We start from the raw sequence: 21,697 nt of genomic DNA on the forward strand, positions 1-21,697 counted from the left end.
GTGGGTGTCGAAGTGTGTTTGGGCTGAGACTCACCTTCCCTTTTGTCCGTGAGGAAGATGGAGAATGCGGGTCGAGTGTCGGTACCGGGGCTGAAGTCAAGTGGCACTATCAGCCGTCACTCGCCTGCACTTCACCTGCCACAGGTGGCTCTTTCATCCTCCCAGGACTCCGTAGGCCCCTTATCTTACCTCAGTAATCATGAATATGGATGTCTCTGTTGAGCCCTCACTTCTAATGGCTGCAAACGGGAAAAACAACTAAGTGCTGTATTAATGAGCCTAATATTGCGATTCCAGTTTGGCTCCGATGCATATGCATGACCTATTTTGTTAGTTAATGTGACAAATTTAATGAGTTTAGAGGCCCCTACTCAAGATTCCCTCAAAGAATTATTTCCTGAGAAAGCAGAAGTGTTTAAATCTCCTGGAGAACAAAATGAAGATGTTCTTAAAACATTCATAAACAAAGAATACAGGCCATATAATTTTTATTGCATCGGGGGAGTTTATTTATATCAACATCTGGCCCGTAAAAGCCAACAGCCTGAAATCTGAAAGATTAAAGCAGCAATTTGTTATTCATTGTTTTATGAGGTGAGCTGATCTGTTTGCCATTACGCAGACGTTTTAAAGGGAAATGGTCTGTGGTTCTGTGCACTTCTGATGCCCTGGAACTAGTTATTGTATGTCAAGTGTTATTGTATATGGCAGTTACAGGGCGGCGATAATCCAGCTCTAAATCTCAGTCGTAAATTCTGTTGAGCTTTTTTTGGAAGACATTAACTTTAAGTGTCCTCTGTCTCTGTGATATACCTCTTGAAGCCCAAAAAAAAAAAAAAAAAAACAAGCTGAAGTCTCCAACTGGGATAGTGGTGTATTTTTGGAAAACGGCGACACCGACTAAATGAATGAACGCCTCTGATTCGCTACTGATTCGCTGCTTGGCGTTCCTTTGACCATGTAACCACGTCTCAATCATTTTCATACAGCTGCAGATTTTATACTGTTAACAACTGCCATGTAAATAAAGCTTTGGTCCATCTGGATGAAGCACCAACTGTGAAAACATGAGGCAGTTGAAACAAGTTGACCAGGCAGCACTAGTGAATATTGTATTGTTAATCGAACCGTTTTAATAATAATGAATACACTAGTTTGTTAAGAAACTTACTCTAAAAGAATGCTAATATCTCCCTGTGACTCTTTAATGCATGTATTAAAGTATTTAGAAAAAAGCAAGACTTCCTGGAAATATTACACTAAATTCAATGCAAAGTGAACATATGCATAGGCTCCATTTAACAAAGTTTAATGCTGTAAAAGGTATATATGCCTGCATGTTACCTTTTGACCAGTATCCAGCCCAATACAACTTCTTGGTGGTATTTTGTAGGTTATTTATTATTTTACCAATGAGCCCGCTAACAGTTATAGGTAATTATGGATATTGTTCCACAGGTGAAACTGATCAGTCAAGGCAGACATGACTTATTGGTTTTATTAACAAAGAAGTAAATGAAAAACAAAAAACAAAAAAAAACAAAAAAAAAAAAACAAAGAAGTAAATGTAATGATACTTCCTTATTTAACTTACTGTGTTGAATTATGGGGACGTACTTTTAAAACCACAACTGATAAAATTATTTGCAACAAAAACAAGCCATACATATCATAAATAAAGTAGGATAATTATGATCATACTAATCCATTATTTTTAAATTCTCATGTTTTGAAGTTTAGAGATTTGGTTTAGTATAGAACAATGCAAATCATGTTTAAAGCAAAAAACAAAACACTACCAGATTGTGTGCACAAGTTTTTTATAGTGTCTGAAACTAAATATGAGTTGAGAGATGGATGCAAATTTATGTTACAAAAAGCTAAAAAAGAAGTTAAAAGAAGATATATTTCTGTTAAAGGGGTTCAACTTTAACAACAAAAGTGCTCATTTAAATCTTAAACACTGTACTTCCTTTGTTATGCTCAAAAAAGCATTAGCCTATATGCACCTATATTTGAAAGTTGTGGCTGTAATTGAAAAATGAATAAATACATATATATATATTTTTTTACTTCTTTCTGCATGACACCATGTATTGTGTAGCTTAAGCTATAAAGCAGGCGGGCAGTGAAAATGGATTATTTCTCTTTTCTTCTGTTCTTTTGAAATGCATACATGACTGAAAACAAACTAACTACTAATAAAAATGTGTGAAGTAAAGTTTTTGTGATGATAGTCAAAACGTAATACATTAGCATCATTTATATATTTATATATATAATTTATATATACATTTATTTATATATATATATTTATGATGTTATAAACCCCAGAATGTCATTTAAAACCCTATTCTCAATATGACAGCCTGATGATTTTACATAACCTTGTAAAGAAATACTCATAATCACTGTAATTATTTCCAGTATAATTATGAGGATTTACAGTGTGAATGATGAATGGAGGAGGTATTGAAGCATTAGGTGGAGGTTCTGTCCTTTTAACAACGTTTCATATAAACAGTGCCATAAAGCTGTATGGCATGAATGATCATGACATTGTCCCTTTGAAACTGTGCTCCGTACTCTAACATTGACCTTGGTTCCTGCCAGAGCTGGCTTCTATTCACTGTTCCTCTACTATTTTTTTTTTTCTCGATCTGAATCTTATTATAATTGAGTGTCAGTGTTTGGCTCTAGGGCTGGAGCTCACTTGTCCCATAGTGTTACATTTTCTTTCTTCGAGAACAGTGAAATCACAGATCCAGTCAATGCACACTCTGGGCTGTCACTTTCCTTGGCACTCACTTATTTAATTCCGGCTTCCTCTGTGTCCACCTCTGACAGGACCTCCCTCGGCGCCGCAGAACCTGGTCTACAACATCAACCAGACCACTGTTAGCCTGGAGTGGAGCCCGCCGGCCGACACCGGTGGACGCAATGACGTCACCTACAGGGTTATTTGCCGGCGCTGCAGCTGGGAACCAGAGGAATGTGTTCCATGTGGGCCCAATGTGGGATTCTCCCCTGCACAGTCGGGATTAGTGGACACTTACGTGACCATCGTGGACCTGCTTGCCCACGCTAACTACACTTTTGAAGTGGAGGCGGTCAATGGAGTGTCAGACCTGAGTCGGACGCAGAGGCTGTTTGCGGCGGTTAGCATCGCTACTGGACAAGCAGGTAAGAGTTGATTCAAAACATTGGCTTTCACTTGGAAGAGCTTTCCTCATTGTGCTTCTGTGGAGTAAATGTTGCTTTTGGAGTTGTTTTAGAAGATGAAAACATGATTTTGTCCTCAAGTATGCTGTAATTAATGGCTAGCATGGTTCCGTCCGAAGGATGAGGATGGTCTTTATTAGTCTGACTCACAGGAAGTAGTATCGACGAATAAACCTGTCATTGGCCAGTTCTTTCAGGCAACATTCTTGTTACTGCTACCTCTGTGTTATTGTTATCAAATAACCTCTCAGACCAAACAACTACACTGGGTATTCAGAGTATTGATGAAGACGTGGATTAGTGTATCAGGCCTGTTTGGTTGTTTGTGGAATTTTTTTTGTTGCTGCAATTTTCTGTCTATTTAACCTTTCTTAAGCAATTTATCATCATTTATTGTAATATTATCCCATATATTTTTCATTTTTCAGTGTAAATTATGTATTTTCCTATATTTAATTCACTGATCATGTAGATGTTCTTTAAAGCTCAGATTAAGGTTGAGGGTTATTATATCAGAAACAGAGAAAACTGAAGAAAAAGTGACTGTTTCAGCAAAGATATCAATAACTGAATGTAAAAACAAGAGACTCCATCTACTGTCATGTGTCAAACTCCCTGGGTTTTATTGGTGAATCAATGTTGTAGAAGATTATGGTGTTTCCACGTTCACTACGGAGCCTCTGAACATCTGAACGAAAGATGACAAATTGCATTTTACTCCAATTATTTACATTTATTTATAGAATTAGTGGATCAACAGCTATTAAGTATTTTTGATCAGTAGGTACTTTTGGTTGCCACAGGCTCTTTAGGTCTTTAAGGGTTAAGTACCTGGGGTTTTCTCCCCATGTGCCAATGATCTACCAAAACACTGAAATCCTTGACTTAAAACCGTCTAAGAAAATAATCTTAGAGTTGGTTAAGAAATATTACAAGCAGACAGGTTTTTTTCAGTATTCCTGAACTATAATAGATTCCCAAAACTTTTTTTGCTGGTAGTTAAATCCACTTCTGTACTTGAGGTACAAGCTTTGATGGTTAATGTTCATATTCAGACTAAGTGAGCAGGGTTTGTCTATGTGTTGGCATTGAGTTCTGTCTTTGCTTCATTTCGGAGATCTTCGAGCATTAGCAACTTGGCAATTGACGCTTCAATTTTGAAAACCTCTCATATGCAAACTGAGGTAATGACTTACCATTAGCATTAATACCATAGCTTGATACGATCCATAATATTTCCTGTATGCATGTTACCCAGATTAATTTCATGCGTGTATCGGTGCTGTAGTCTCAAACACTGTAAGCTTAGCAATGATGACAATTCCCAGTGGTACCTTAATAGCGAGAGGTATATTTATAGCTGGGTCTAAAGAAAAAAGCTTAATTAAAATACTGTATGTTGCATTGATACACTCTTTTTATTCATTATTTCTATGGATTCATCCAACAAGATTTCTCTTTCACGCTCAAGCATCCATGAAATACACTTGGCCCAAAATACTGCTCTGAGAATGTTTATTAAAAATACGCCGGGTGGTAAAGAGAAGAGCTTGGTTAATGTTTTCTCCGAACCGCTGATTTACCACACATAGGCCCATCACATCAGTTTTGTCAGTTTTGAGCTTGTGAATTACGTTTGACATCAGTTATTACCACACCACCATTAGTCCTTGTGGCTGATCAATCAAGCAATTGATCAATGCATTTTCTGAGCCTTTGTAGGAGACAGAAAGTCAAAGAAAGGTGTTCATTTGTGAGTTCATGTTTGTAGGATAGGACGGCACAAAGGATGATGTATTTTGTGAGGCCTGATTCTTGACAGAGACGTGTTCTGGAATGAGCCAAGGCATCGTCCGTCCAAGGACACGAGGGTGACCTGCAGGAAAAAAATAGAAGGGAAAAAAAAACAATTAACACATGCTCTTTTAGAATCACTCATAATTACACAGGAAATGTTGACAACAGACAATTACTCATTTAACCCGGCTGAATATTTATCCATTAGCTATTGTGAAGACAGTGGTGTGCTTGGCCAAGAACGTGTCATGTTTTCTATTTTGAGTAAGTGGCATCATTTATAATGGTACAACACAATAATTAGTGTAATAGTCCAAGAAGGATTTAGTTGTTTGGTTGATTCCAATAAGTAATGAACACTATATTATGATAATCATCAATGTATGTGAATTTGAGTTGGTTTTTTTCCCCACTAGATTCCCACCAGTATTTCCTGATGTTTCAGTTGCAGAGCCTTTGCAGTAGTTTTGAGACCATTGTGCTTTGCTAAGACTCCTCGTTGAAACCCAAACTAATCAGATTCCTTCAGGGTTAGCTGCTCTTTTAGGCAGGACGACCCAGTCCATCTGTTCAGGCCTGGGATAGAATGATGGTTTAAATGAAGGCAGGATTCAGTCAAGGATTCAAAAGAATAAATCAGATGTGCAGAAGGAATATCAGCACAGTTTTGTAGTGTTTTCATTATGGACAGTGTAAGTGGCCAATGTATATTTAAAGGAGAGCATTGGCCTGAGGCTAGTCTAGTCAGGTTAGGTCTTTTTACTAGATCATCTAGAACTTCATGTCGTTATGGACACAAGTAGGGGTTTTGTGGCTGGTCCCTTACTGCTGCAGGTGTATGTCAATGGATCCTTCTAGAACTTTGACTTTTTTCCTGCTAGTGGTCACGGTTCATTATTCCAGCGTCAGGGCTGGTAATGTTAGAAGGAAACAGTGATACATAATGAATAGCTTTGACTATTTCAAGGGCTGATGGGTAATTTTTTTTACATAATGCATATGCAAAATTCTGAAACTCTGATTTGGACCTAAATTACCATGACAGCTTTTGGGTCAACACGTAAGTCAGACATAAATATAGAACCAATTCACATGTGTGCAGGTGGTAAAACTAACTGGTTTAGAAGAGACTGTAGAATATTTGGTTGTGGTTGCAAATTTTTGTCGTCTCTGTAAAACAGACCTAACAGATGGTTGATAAGGACTTGAGAAAGGTATTAAAGCTGCAGTCACACCTGTCCAGGTTTCAGATGACCAGTAGTCAGTTGACACGGTTGCTGTTGACCATGATGTGATGAGTCTTTCTTGTTTCAGATGTTAGCTGAGCTCAATGACCCAATCGCTGGACCCTCACAGTGTCCGGCTCCTCTGGGCTATAAGGAGATGCTTGAGCACTTTGTAATTGGAACGTCGGTGCTTCCTAAAACAATCGGTCCTTCCTGGGTGAGCATGCAGGACCACTCATTAGAGAATGACTGCATTATTAAAGCTTTTATGGCTCATCATTCAGAATTGATTAACCTTTGTGTGGTGAAGCAGTAGAGCCCCACAGCACTGAAAGAACCTTAAAAACTGAAGCCCCATCCTCCATCCTCCTGTATCTCTACCTCCTGCATGATAATGAGCATGTGCACGGACTCGTAGCTGGGTTCTATGGGGAATGAACATTCAGTATGTGAATGCAGATGGTGATCCATCTGATGAGGAATTCACACCTCCCTATTTATACCAAAGGAAATGTCTGGAGTGAGGCTGGAGCTACATAAGGTGCTGAGTGCTTATTGTTCCCAGAAATCTAATTACCTCTCAGCTATGTCTTAAATGAGTTTAAGTAGAGGCAGCGAGTTGGTGAGCTTGATTTCTCTAAGCTTGGTCCTTGCTGCAGTTGAATGGAAATCCATTAGATTTTCACACTGCCATATCTTGAAAGTTAAGAGTGTGTTTCAATCAGGACTCCATTGTGAGCAGACAGCGAGAGCAGAGCCGCCCTCGGAAAGCCCTCGGAGGCTTCCGTGCTTTTGCTTTTCCTCAAGCGCACTTGTAAACAAGGCCTTTTGTTCTTGCAGCACACTTGTGAGTGGGCGCCGCTCATAGAGTAACCATTAATATTTATTCAAGTCGGTGTTCGCATCTCAGAGCCAGAAAAATCACTGTGGAAAAGGGCACAGAAATAGGAATTTGAATTGGCTATGGGAAAGGCTACAGGACCTGTGTGTGTTCACATGGAGACCAGCGGAATGGGCTTTAGGTACGATCAGTGAGAGGTAGAAACAATACAATGAGCCGGGATGGGGGGGGTCGGCGTCTGTGGAAATTGATTTTAATGTTGACTGCGTGTTTTAGCCAGCAGCATAAAGCCTGTTACACTCAGATAGCAACTTTTACAATAGTTTAGCTGAGCGCTGAAGAATTCCCAGCCCTGCATGGGTGAGTCAGGCCAGAAAAAGGGGGCGTGACCCAGGCACCCAGGCAGATGTATTATTTATTCAGACTGTGGTTAGATGGACTAGAAACAGCCCAGAATGCAAAGAATGCAATGACGTGTCCTGTCCAAAAAAAGATGTCAAAGCCATTTGCAGACATGGAATTTCTTCCCAAAAATGATTGTTGTCTTTCACATATTAATCCTCCTCCTCATATCCACCAAATTATTTTTTGCACACTTATTCATGAATATTTCTTTATCTTATATTGATTATACTTGTCTAGTAGCCACATGTTGTACAAAATACTTGTTCTAATTGTGTTTTAATATTTCTATATAAATTATCAATGTTACACACACACACATATGTATAAGTGTGTGTGTGTGTATATATATATATATATATATATATGTGTGTGTGTGTGTGTGTGTGTGTGTGCAGTAATATTAGTAATCTCTTCTCTGCTAGTTATTCTTTAAGTGCATGGAGCAACTGTAACACACAGTTTTCCCCTGGGATTAATAAAGTATTCTGAATCTGAGTCTGAATTAATAAACATCTAGAGCTGCAACTATCGATTATTTTTGTAATTGATTAATCTGTCAATTATTTTCTTTGATTGTATTTGATTAAACAATTATTTGAATAGGCGGAAAAAACAACTACAAAAAGTATAAAAGTAAAAGGATATATGAAAAAATATCTATAGAAATAACAACAGTATAAACTATATATAAAAGTATCTATAGATATAACAACAAACAAGTAAAATGACATCTACAAACAATATTCGCTCTGTAGTCTTCAACACATTTGGTTCCAACTTACTAACAACTTAAGATGGAAGTAATCGATTAATTGTTTCAGCTCCACACATATCCCCTACTGAACGAACAAAGACTCATCACTGACTTTTGGGACTACAAATCTCTGAGGCTTTATGAGATGTAAACAGGAAGTGTGCCGTCACCATGGATTCACATCAGCCATTGTTTCAGTTGTTTTAGATGTGTTATTCAGTCATGCCAGACCTGTAAGGTTTGTGCACAAGGAGGTTCCACAGTGAATTTCAAAGCCTTGGTGCAGATCTGTCTTAAACTTCATTTAACGTTTTAATCCATTTCCATCATGAGCTTCCCCTCTGTCTCATATGGGCTAATTACATGTGTACATTTCATTCATTTTAGAATATGAAGTTGAAGGCTTTCATTATTTGTTTGGGATGTGTCATGGAACCTTCTTTTATTCCTGTTGTAGTGACACTTGTTGCAGATTCACTCCATAACATCCCAATTCATCTGATAACACAGATTTTGATTTCATCAATCTGATCAGTGTTTGTGTGAGATCCAAGTTTCACAGGTTTTACATCAGAGCGCTTTAGAAATCAGCAAAGGCGGGTTACTGGTCTGAGTTTATTTTTAGTCATTGTTCGCTTCATTTGTTGTGCAACACTGTGTGAATGTAGGATGATGTTACGGTCCCCTCAAGTATAAACCTACTTAAAGATTCAAAGAGAACAACAGGCTATTCCCTTCTGTACAATCTCTCAGTGTAGAAAGGAAAGCAAAAAAGGGGCATTGAGGCAGTCTGGAATGTAAGCTAAGCATTTTACTTTGATCTGAAAAGTCGCTCTGCCCTCGTATTGCGTGAGAAGCAAATATTGCCATTTTTTTTGACTCTTGTGTCCTGCAGCTGTTATCTGTCTGCAGCACAGAATCAACATAGTACAGTTTCATCATTATTTGTCCATTTAAGACAACTGGAGTAATAAAACCAAACCTACAAACAGTTCTAACAGGGTCCAAGCATGGCCCCTGCAAATGTCAGGTGGATCCAACTGAAACACTCCCATGTACCTGATTACAGTGGTTACTCAAATGTCTTGTCATTACATTACATTTTTTCACAGTGTAACTATGCAACAAGAAAGTCAAGAAAGTGATAAATAGTGTAAACTTTCCAAGGTAGAGACTGAAGTTGAATGAATGACATCAGTTTATGACAATTTAGCACTTGCCATCATCAGTATATATTTAAATAAAAATATTTAATTTTTTTGGGTTTGATTTTAATATGAGGGTGTGGGTCAGTTACAGTGTTTTATCAAAAAATGTCATGCTTCCATACTACAACAGATCTCTTGGCCTCAATATTAGCTCAAGAGATACTTTTTTGATGGCATTTAAAAAAAGTAAAAATAAATACATTTATTGCATATTATAGTACAAATCTTTAAATCTTTTACATAGGCAAAGCGGTTTTATGACCTACAGAATTTACTCCTGCTCTCCTAGTCTAAGAACATAAAAAATAAATACTTCTTAGGACTTGCAGTCCGACTTTGATTACTAATGATAAGTTTGAGTATTTTTCTCAGGGAAAAAACTAAAAGTTTCATTAATGCAGCTAATTGAATGTGGATATTTTTTTTCTTCTATGAATGTTGACTGAATATCTTTTGGTTGTGATCTCAGAACATTTTGGGCTTTGGGAAATACTTTTCTCAGCCCTTGTGAATTTAAGCAAAATCTGCATGAAAACTAAAGTTCCATCTCCATTGATGCTTGGACGCTTAGATGGGACTGTTGTGGAAGTAGGCGATAGTTGCGAACTGAAACCTCATCCCCCTCCATGGTAATCCAGATGGCCACTTTATTGACACTTTATCATTGCTAAATGGATATTGTTCGGTGCATTTGTGAAACTAACACTTGGGGAACAATAAGGCCATTGATTTATTCCTTTTTGTGTTCTAATCTGCCATGGTGGCCTTAAACAGAAAGGATTGATTGATTCGGAGGAGTCCCCACTGACCAGTGCCAGCCAGTGTAATTTTCTAGTTAAGCGGATCCTCCTTTGTAGCATTTGTCCCTGGTTTTACGTTACCTGGAAGCCCATTCTTTCCAGCCCTCCTCCCCTCGGCTCCACATGCTCGCAGTAATTTGATGAGAGCTGGGCAAAGCAGTAAGATTCAACAGCTGCAATAAAACTGTGGTGGTCTCAGAGCAGCAGCTCGGAGCACTTAACCTGTAGCTTTTCTGTAAATGCCTCCTGATTTGTCTGTCACCCAATCCGTCAGCAATGAATAATTTTCATGGAAGGTGCACTTTAATTACTTTCCCATTTAAATGGCATTATCGTGGCCTATCTAGGTAATTAATCTCACCAAGTATCCTGTTTCAGCCTTTTATTGCTGGCAGACGAGCTCCCTAAATCCCCCTGAATCTGCCGTGCTTGAATGAGCCCCCCCCCCATAGAAGCTGGCGTTGCCTCTTTCCCCTTCAGTTGGTCCCTATCGCAGCCGTTGGACGGTCCTTTCTGTCAGAGCAACGGCCTGTTTCACTGCCTTGGAAAGGACACAAGGCGACACATCCAAGCAGCTCCACAGTCAACACAGGGCTGAGGTTTAGCATCTGAGGCTGCTGACGCTCCCATGCACAAGACCCCACACAACAGGCAAGTGATTTTAATAATAATGCTGCCTTCATGGGCTATCGGAAAGATGATCCTTTCCACTTGTGAATTTGAAATTACGTGTGCGTTGTGTGCTTTTGTGCTTTTGTTGTCATAGAGAAATGAAAGATGGCTGACACGATTTATCGTGATCTGCTACTTGGGTAAAACAGTTTTGAACGTGTAAATTAATCTGATACAGCATTTTTTTCTTTTTATGTTTTTTGCTAATTGTTTATACTATAAATGTGTAAAATCGTCAGCTAACCACAATAGAATGTTAATAAAAACATTGTTTATCATTTGTGATTAATCCCTCATTGCTCTCTGCCATGTTGAAAAGTTCAAAGGTTATTTTCATCTCGGCAGCTGCAATGGGATGGGACATTCAGGTGCAACTTTCAGGTTCGTTCATTGTATTTATCATAATTCTCATAGCACATGAAGGCAGCAGAAGAGCACAAATTATGATGTATTAAACCAGGGGTGCCCAACCCTGGTCCTCGAGGGCTACTATCCTGCATGTTTTAGATGTATCCCTCTTCCAACCCACCTGATTCAAATGATAGGCCTATCATCAGGCTCTGCAGAAGCCTGATAATGACCGTCAGGCGTCCTGGGAGAGGGATACATCTAAAACATGCAGGATAGTAGCCCTCGAGGACCAGGGTTGGGCACCCCTGTATTAAACTCTGGTATCTGTTCCTCTCTTCTCCACCGAATCCAAAAACTATTAAAACCACATCAGCGAGCGTTGATGTTTCATTGGGCGACATGTTTCTTTATTCACATGAGCACATCCCCTCTAGTTTATTTTGACACAGTCATATCACAGACATGTTCTGTCTGATATAAATCCTCTCCAGAACACCAAATGTGGGTTCATCTGTGCCTGGTACAGCCTTCTGTTCAGTTGATCTCGACCAAGACCCCCTCGCCCGTTGGACCAAGACTCGACTGTTTGGTTCCCACTGGTGTCACAGGTCTGGGCCAAATGTGTTAGTTGCAAAAAAAAAAAAAAAAAGCCTTAAGATAAGGTATGACTTTATTGATCCCACTGTGGGGAAATTGCAATGTTTACAACAGCAAAATACAGAAAACAAAGTGTAGCAAGACAGGAAAAGACATTTTAAGACTGAAAAAGAAATTTAAAAAGAAAAATCTGCTATTTATATTGCTTGTTCTGTACATATATACATATTATTTACATATTTGCATATAGTTGTACATGATGATGATGTTGATGTTTAAGTCTCACCAAGAAGTCAGATTACAATTTTATGCTAGGAGGTAACAGTCTATATTTTATGTGTAACATCAATATTTTAGTTTGATATTGGCACAAGTAAGTTGTAAGCTGATAAAAATTGGCAATGTTTTCCAAATGCAATCAGAGAAAAAAAGAATGTGTAAAAATTCCCCCGACAGGTACCAGAAATGTCAGGTACCAAAAGTCAGTTTGGTCATGACCTGTAATACGAGACACAATAATTACATTTATAGCTGCAGCTATCAGTTATTTTTGTAATCAATTAATCTGCCAGTTATTTTCTTCGATTCAATTAACGGAGTACAAAGACAAAGAACTTGTCCTTTATTCCAGAACCAGCTGAAACAGCAACCACAATAGGTATAAAAGTAAAAGGATATAAAACAAATATCTGTACAGAAATAGCAACAATAACAGTATAAAAGTATAAATAAAAATATCTCTAGATATAAACAACAACAAACAAGTCAAATGGCATCGAGAAACAATGTGTGCACTGCAGTCTTGTTGATCATGTGCATCACAATAAGTGTCCGTGTGAAACACAACAGTGGAACCAATGCTCAGCCACAATGAAATTAAGGAAGTGAAGCTTCGATTCCGGACAATTCTAATCAAATAAATTGTTTTAATTGATTTAACTTGATTAATCATTTCACCTCTAATTACATTTGCCATAAATATACAGTTTACAGGAGCTTAAATCAGGTCCCTGAGTACATTGTCTCTGTACTGGAAAGATGGAGAGTGAGGGGTGGTTTTACAGAGGAAACAGAACCTTCTGGAACACCTTGAAATGATTGAAAACAGTAGAGTCAGCGTTTATGAGATCCTGTCCACACGACAACGAAATTATGTCAATCCGCAAAAGTTTAATACCGTTTCAGCCTTTCGTCCACATGGCACCAGCGTTGTCGGTGCCCTGAAATGGTATTTTTTGAGAACCAGTCCCATAGCGGAAAAGTCTCACAGTGCCCCCCCTCGCATTGATGTGTGGATAGGTAAAACACCCCTTTTTGGAAATGATGACGCCATACCATGTTACCAGAAGAAGAAAACCCTGGACGTAACATCCGGGAACAATAACAACAACAGTGGCAGATTACAGAGTTGTGTTTGTGCTGCAGGTGTTGCTAAGTTTATTAGCACTACTACAACAAAACATGGTAATGCAGTATCAACTCAACGACTAGCGGAGATGCATAAACAGACACACACGACAGGTACTTTTAAATCCAATGGTGTCCTGCTAGAAGGGCGACCCGGACCCTGCATTCTTCTATGATTTTAGTGTATCCTGTGGCTCTGTCTGTGTTTGTGTACAGCACCATATATAGGTGTGGCATACGTATTACACCGTTTTAACCCAGTTTTCCCGTTTCCATCTGGACGCTGATATTTCTTGAAACAATACATGTATGGATGCAAAACTTTCCGCAAAAGAAAATTGTTGTCATCTGGACATAGCCTTAGTGGACAGAAATAGGTCCTGAAAACATCTCTCTTGTTTTAACCATGTAATGACAACTGGTTGTTAGGCATCATCTTCATGCAAATATCTTGTTTTGAACATGAGACTGAAGCTGAAATCATGGGAAATAAGTGGTGAAGTAATTTTACCAGCACTCTAAATCCAGCTTGTGTACATCATTACCCACGGCAGGCGGATGTTATTATTTGTACTAGTACTTATTACAGTGATGGCCAAAGCCATTTTCATGTGTTCTTTTTTGTTTATTTCCCTCTCAGTCTCTGCTTGTTTGTGTTTTGGTTTGGTCTTTTTTATTAATTTGGAACATTTGCAGAGAACAGTATGATTTCTTTGTGGGAAGCATTGGAGATGTTGCCGTTCTGATGTGTTGGTTCTCAGATGCGAATGTGGAAGTTAAAAAGGCGAGCAGTGATTCGCAGGCAGCTTCATCCTATAGGCTGAGTTCCCCAGGAGCAGACACCGACACGGCTTTAATTATTCAGACCTCTGTGAGGCGGCAGAAAAGAGATTGAGGCGAGATTTTTTTTGGCAGTCGTTCTCACTGTTTACCTTGCACACGGCAACTCAGCTTTTCAGTCAGGCCCTCACCTTTCAGGAATCACTGCTTTATTTTTTCTCCCACAGACGTCAGCAGTACTCATTTATCAGCCCAGACATTTGACAACTTTTTTTTTTCTTGCAGAAGTTGGCCTGAAAACAAGTCCCCCCCTTCCCCATGCATTGTTGCGCTTATCAACATTTCTGGGGATATTAAATAATGTGTGCGTGTGTATTTTACGATATCTTAAACCCTCTGTAAATAAATAAGGATTTGTCTGGCTGTATAAAGCAGGAAGCCCAGACACTGAAGAATGTTTGAGCAGATTGTGGGGCATGTTTCCATGTTGGCGACAGACTGGCCGAGTGGATAGAGTGACGGACGGTCCGATGAGAGGAAGTTCAACTCACTGTTGATCTGAAGAGTCTGAGAGAAAAACTGCTGATCGTCTTTGATTCTGAAAGTCAGACATACAGAAGCCCAGCAATCTACATTTGAATGATTATCATCTGTAAAATGATGACATAAAATGCATTAACTATTGAGTGTGCAACAGGTAATTGTCGTCCATGTAAGGGCTCAGGTCAGGGTTATATTTGTTCCATGTAGTTTCAGTTGTATTTGGTCTTAACGCTTCCAAAGACAGACCATAATCCTTAACTAAAGTCAATGAAAGGGGAGAATTTTATAATATGACCATAATTGCCTAGATATCAGTAAATTTCTCATTTACATAACACATAACAAGTGTTTCTTGCTTTTTGTTTTTAACCCTTAAAGACACACAACTATTTTTGTCTCAACTTCCAAGTGATGTTTTGGTCTCTCCAAAGTGATTTGTCACCATTTATTATAATATTATCCTATGCATTTTTCGTTTTTCAGTGTAGATCATGCATTTTCCTATATTTATGTCACTGTTCATGTGGATGTTCATTAAAGTTCAGAGTAAATTCAAAGCTTATTATATCAAAACAGAGAAAACTGAAGAAAAAGGGACTTTTTCAACTAAATATATCAATAACTGAACATAAAGTGTCTCCATCCACTGTCATTGATCCAACTCCATGGGTTTTACAATGATGGTGTTTCCAAGTTCAAATCCAAAGTCCGTGAACATCCAAATGGGTCATATCTGATGACCATGAAAAGGTGACAAGCTGCCTTTTACACCAATTATTTACATGTATTGATAGGATTAGTAGATCAACAGGTATTAAACAGTTTAGATATGTAGATGGTTTCGGTCAGTGGTGGATGTTTGAGTCTTTAAAGGTTAAGTTCTTGATCTAATTTATTTTTTTTTTTACTTTTGTTAAAAATGTACACATTAGGTGGTTTAATCTAGAAAAATTTAGCACCTTTTTGAGAAGGTTTTAGCTACTTTTCAATGAACGTAGTTAGCGATACTGCTGACGTCTTACAGTGCATTGCTTGGTTTTGTTAGAAAATCAGCTTTATGGTCAGTCTTGTAACATTTACTCAATTTAACCGAGTAGAAGAACCCAACTTAAATTGATGAAAACAGCAAACTAAATAGTCAGTGCTGAATGTGTCTTTAATAATAATGGTTTGGGCTAATTGTGAATTGTAAATTAAACAGTTATTTTCCAGGTCATCATCTCCAGGTCATCATCTCTAGGTTGGATGTGGTATTCATCCATTATTTGACTTAGTAATTTAAGAAGACTGATTTGGATTTCCATTTCTATATTTTCTGCTTCATCGTCTGTTAAGTTTGTAGTCTGTTCCACTCCAAACTGCAGTGGTAATAATGCAGTAACTAACCCTAACAATTTTTCTAAAGATTAAAGAAGAGATAGATTTAAAAACCAATATCTTAAAAAAAAAAAAAATAAAAAATCAATATTTTTCCAGCAATAATTTGTCATTTATAACAAAATAAAAACAGTATTTTTTCTATGGGAAAGCACCCTTAAAATTCACTAGTTGAAGTGTGTAAGAACAAAGTGTGTACATTAGCAGCGTCATCTCAGTCGGATTGTATTATATATGAATACGTACCAGGAGAACCGGACTAGATTAAGGCGTGAGCGCCTGAACCTGCCTCCACCATGGACTGACAGATCACCAGCAAAGAGCGTTCACTCAGTGAAATTACAGACCTGAGGGGTGGTTGATGAGAAATGTCACTGTCGACAAAAATGGAACTCTAATATATTCCATCTCAGGTTTGTTGGACACTTATTAATGTCTCTGTGTGAGTGCCACTAATTAAAGTAGTCAGTCTGCAGCGGCAGATGAAGTGTGGGACAAATAACAGTGTGACCTGAGAACAAAAGAGCTGCAATGAGAATATACATATTTAGCACTGCTGTGAATCCCTCTGAGCACACCGTGTTCTCAAGTCGAGCAACAAAGCCCTCATTGTAGCTCAGAGATGCCCCAGATTATTCCTAATCTTTTCTTTAAAAGCTGCCGGTGAGAGTTTCATTTCTAACAAAGTCTAATTTGACATTTGGCAGCCAGCTGATTCACTAAATGCTTTATGTGCTGCTATGAATCAGTAAAATGCATTATGCACATCATCACACACATAATTAATCTATAATTAATAAATAATGAATCAGAAAATGACAAGTTTAGTATTTGAGTACATTTAGTCATTTAAAGATCAATATGTAAGATTTGCACGAGTACATACGCTGTTTGTTTCCCTCTATGATAATCACAGCCCATTAATATCAAGTTCTTCACTATAGAGTAGAGTAGAATAGAATAGAATAGAATAGAATAGAATAGAATAGAATAGAACCTTTATTGCCACTGTTCCAAGAACAATGAAAATCTGTTTAGCAGCAGATTCTTAATGTGCAAATAGAACACAAATTATACTGAAAATGCATACTGAAAAATACTGACAATATACAAAAATACAAAAAAATACTAAAAATATACAGAAGGCCAATTCTATACCAGAGACATAAGAAATATATGCAACATATAAAGGGACATATAAATTTAAAATAATGTGCTACATTCAGTGTCCAACATTAGCTAGCATTAGCTTAGAAATAAAGTTAGCCAACAACAATGACCAACCTCCCAGCACAATATGCTATTTATGAGGTAAAACTGTCCCATTGTTACATATGTTTTGAATATAACAGGTTGGTGTTTTTTGCTTTTTTTTCTTTCTGCACTTAAATTTTCATTTTTCTGCACTGAATGGAATTGAATGCATTTTAGTGTTTGACTCTCATTAAGGTAAGCATCAAGGCCATAAATTACTTATAAAAGTTGTTAGTTTTGTTGCTCTCTCTCCCTCTTTTTTTTTTTTTTTTTTTTTTTTTTAATAAAGCTGGAAAGGTATTCTGTAAAATGCTGTAAAATTTAATCACTGCATATTTTTATGCAAATGGAGAGGTGTCACATTAGAAGTAATGGATTCCAGTAGCTTTAATCACCCTTTATTGAATTGTTTTTTTGTATTGGGAGTCAATACAAGTAATACGATATAAGGTGATGCTATTCATGTATCAGAGGTAAAATGTTGCTGAAAACAAGCTGGTATGAGTTAAAAGAGGCTAAGAAAAGGCAGGTTTTATGCTGTAATTTGTCTTCCTGTGTTGCAGAATCAATACTAATTTCCATGTATATTACTGTGTTATGTAAAACTATAGACACGTGTGGCATTTTCAAGTCAAAAATATACACCCATCTGGAAGTTATCCATTTTTAGCTTTTAGCACAGGGACAGGCTGATCTCCCTGCTCCCCTGTGTGTTAAAGATGAAATGTGCCCTCTCAAGCTAACATGCTAATACTCTGTGGGCTATGAACAATCCCTCTGCACCAGCGCACAAAATACCATCGCCTGCAGGAAGCAGCAATCAAAGTTTAGCTATTGACTAGGGATCGCTCCTGCTGCTGTGTGTGTGTGTGTGTGTTTGTGTGTCTGTCCGTCCGTGTGTTTTTGTCTGACAGGGGGAATTCACTGCTATTGGGCACCTACGGCATGCACGGCTTGGCTTTTATTACCCTTGGAAGTCCTTTTAACTCCTTCAGCAGGAAATGAAACACTCAAATGGCTCTATTGCAAAGTGGCGGAGCCATTTGCAGCCGGGGCCGTGACATTCCTGAGCATGTGTTCCATATAAAGAGGCTGTGGGAGTCACAGGTGCACGCTGACCGGGAGTGTATGGCATGTGTGTCCATGTATATATGCAAGACGACCAAGCAGATAAAGGGGAGAAGGAAAGAAAGTATTTTGGTGTTTACTGAGGCCTTCCAGTCACCCGTAGGCAGTAAACACAGAGCGGCTGCATTCCACAGTTAAAGCTAGCTGCCTTCACTGACCGCTCAACGCATGGAAACACACATGCCACCACTTTAAATATGGAAGGGTGGCGTTATGGGAGGAAAACAGGTCAATTTTCTTACCGTTTTTGTTTGTACATATGTTTTATATATTACCAGTATTGGCAAAACCTGTCTCTGATAGTGGCTGACTGGAAAAATTTGCCTTCTCACCTGGAAATAATGACTTTGAGGGGAAATAATAGTTCCAAAACCTGCATAGATATTTTATAGTTTTCAGATATTCATATTCATCATTTATGTATGTCATGAATCAGTTGTGTATGTATGTACTTAGAAGTGAAATTAGATAGATAGATAGATAGATAGATAGATAGATAGATAGATAGATAGATAGATAGATAGATAGATAGATAGATAGATAGATAGATAGATAGATAGATAGATAGATAGATAGATAGATAGGTAGGTAGATTGACTTTATTAATCCCTGAGGGGAAATTCAGAACACAAATGCGGTCATCGCTCCACAAACACAGCCATACCACATCAACACTCAATAAATAAATAAATGCAGAGTATAAGTAGCTGTGAATAACTTAGATTAAAAAGAAGTAGACTTAAAAGACAAGATGTGTTTTCTACCTACCACATAACATAAAAACACAAAAGCTATAAAACTTATATGTTCTATACAAGCTGTGTTACGTTTGTTGCGCATGGGTGTTATCATCATATTTCCCTTTATAAATACAATATGGGTCGATCTCTAGTTGGTTAAAACTAAGACTTTTAAATTTAAGTCATTGTATAGAAACATGTACTTTTTACATAGCAAGATATCTTAAAATACATTTATTTTCTACTCATCTACTAATCTCAGCCATTAGTCGAAGTTGATGGATAAAGTTTACGTCTTTTAAATCTCTCGTTTCTGAAACCCCATAAACACAGATTTGTTATATGTTTAGTCCAGTTGTGTTCAGATGTGTTCAGATCTCCAGTCTAGATCATGTTTGTTACAAAGCATCTTCTTTCCAAACAGTTGCTCATTCGTCCTTTTCCAGAGCTCTGTGTAAAAGGTGTAGTGTGATTTCCAAAATGGCAGAGGTTCCCGTTGCGTAACCCGTGGTGGTTTCAGGGTGTGTGTTGGGATTCCTTGGGGCCTGTTAGCGTTGCACAGTGGAGCTTTGAGATAAAAGAATTGGGGGTGTGAAGATTGACAGCTCGGCTTTTTTCCTTCTTTCATTGTCTCATCAACATACTGTCTCCTGCAGTGAGGAAAACTAATTATGTCTTCAACCCCCTGCTTCACCCCCTCCCCTTTTATTCAGATCATCACACTTGGAAATCATAATGAGTTTGTGGCAGACCACTTTGGTGTTGGAGAAAGAGAGAAGGAAAAAAAATGGAGAAAGTCCGTTTGCCACCACTCAAACAGTCCGCTGGTAATCATGTCCAACCTTTTGACCCTGAAAACTGTCGCCTCAGATTCTTTCTGGTCCCGGACATTTTTTAGATGCGTACACCTGCCAGCGTGCTCAGCTGTACTTCATACGCCTTAAACCAGCGCTGGACCAAAACCTGTTTGTTATCAAAGGAGCGGCAGTGGATGACAGCCATCTGGTGGGCTGCTTTTAATTATTTGGTATAAAACAACAGTAAAAAGATTATGGCAGGCCAGGATCGGAGAGGACGTTTGGTATTGGCTGTGGAGCAGATGGGCTCCACATCTGGGCTGGAAGAAGTTAGTGAGGGCGGGAGGGACACTGCGACACCGTGGTGAAGCCTCTGTCCTTCCCTTTGAATGAGATGATCTCCTTCAGTCGTCCGTCCTATGGGCTCATCCTCGGACTGGGAGTCCTGCTGAGTCCAAATAATCACCCATTTAACCTTGAGGTTTAACAGACTGTTGAGAAAATGCAAGAGAACAGCATGTTTTTTGTAGAAATACAGTATATCTGCTGCAATAAAAAAGGTGGAAAGAAGCAGTTGTGGAGTAAAAAGTTTGTTTTCTGGAAATACTTTGCTTAGATTAAATTAAACAAACATCTCTGGACAGATTTCAATCAATGTGATTTTGCATATTTTCCGCAGAGTTTTGCTTCTTTCTTAGGTACCAACTTTCTCTTATCACTTTTTCTTATATTAATAAAGCAAAGAAAAAGCTTATTTTTCAGAAGGACTTCTTTGTATTTATTTAAGCCAGATGCTGTTTGTAGGTTTTCTATATTGTTGGGTGATATTTACAAAGCTCAGAGGCTGGAAATAACATTGTGACAAGGTCTATTTTGACCCAAATCATGGTCTTTTCCAAAAATCCAGTGAAGTAATTTTTGAGACTGAACTGAAACAAACTGCAGGACAGATGAAAATAATAAAAGAAATCTGAAACCACCATTGAACCCTGTATGTGGTTCAGGTACATGTCCAACCCATTCATCCACCAGAACCATCTCACCTTGGACAAGGACTACATACGACATTATTTATTTATTTTTTATACATTATTTTGATAGTATTTTACTTCTCTGACCAACTTGAGATCATATTGTTCTGTATGTGGAACCTGAACTAAAATGATTTAAACAGCATTAACGGTTAATATCTTCAGTGTAATTTTTGTGTTTGATAAATTCATCCCAGGGTCCCAGTCAGACCCTTTCAGACCCTTTAGTGGCCTGTTTTGGCCCAGGTGCCGTATGTTTGACACCCCTAGTTTAGAGCAAAGCAACATGTTAACATTTTATCTATATTTTTTTAGGGCTGGTAAATATGGACTATCTCATTTTCCAGTGTATAAAAGGCACTAAGTGCTCAGTGCTGCGTATTTGTTTTGCTACCAACCCCGGTGAGCATGAAAATTATTGTTGAATTAGCCAAACGCACTCTAATCAGGTCAGTGTTTAAGCGCTGCAGGGCATGCTGGGAGTCTGAACATTTTTGCAGTAGGGCAGTTGTTGGTTTGTTGGCTTTTCCTCTTTCCTTTGGAACAACTTTCATCCACATTAATGAGCCAAGGGGAATCAAGAAACGCAGAAGAAAGTGAACTATCACAAATGTTAAAAGCGACAGAAGCTGCTATAATGTACCTTTATATGTAGAACCTATAAACAAACTCAGGCTGTAATTATCTAGAAACTGAAACAGTGCCATTTTCACTCATGAAACACTTCCGTTTTTTTTCCTGTATTTGTGCTGTTTTCCGTTGCCAGT

At 38.2% G+C, this 21,697-nt stretch overlaps 1 protein-coding gene across 5 annotated transcripts in view; it reads left to right on the plus strand.

Annotated features, from left to right (window-relative positions):
- Positions 1-21,697, plus strand: part of epha7 (eph receptor A7) — a 121,351-nt gene that overhangs the window by 36,992 nt on the left and 62,662 nt on the right. For all 5 annotated transcript variants that reach the window (XM_030128480.1, XM_030128481.1, XM_030128483.1 and 2 more), the window contains exon 5: positions 2,848-3,183. In XM_030128480.1, the coding sequence (XP_029984340.1) occupies positions 2,848-3,183 (336 nt within the window). The remainder of the gene's footprint in view (positions 1-2,847; positions 3,184-21,697) is intronic.

Source organism: Sphaeramia orbicularis, chromosome 24, assembly GCF_902148855.1.
Source record: "Sphaeramia orbicularis chromosome 24, fSphaOr1.1, whole genome shotgun sequence".
In the NCBI taxonomy this organism is placed as follows: domain Eukaryota; kingdom Metazoa; phylum Chordata; class Actinopteri; order Kurtiformes; family Apogonidae; genus Sphaeramia; species Sphaeramia orbicularis.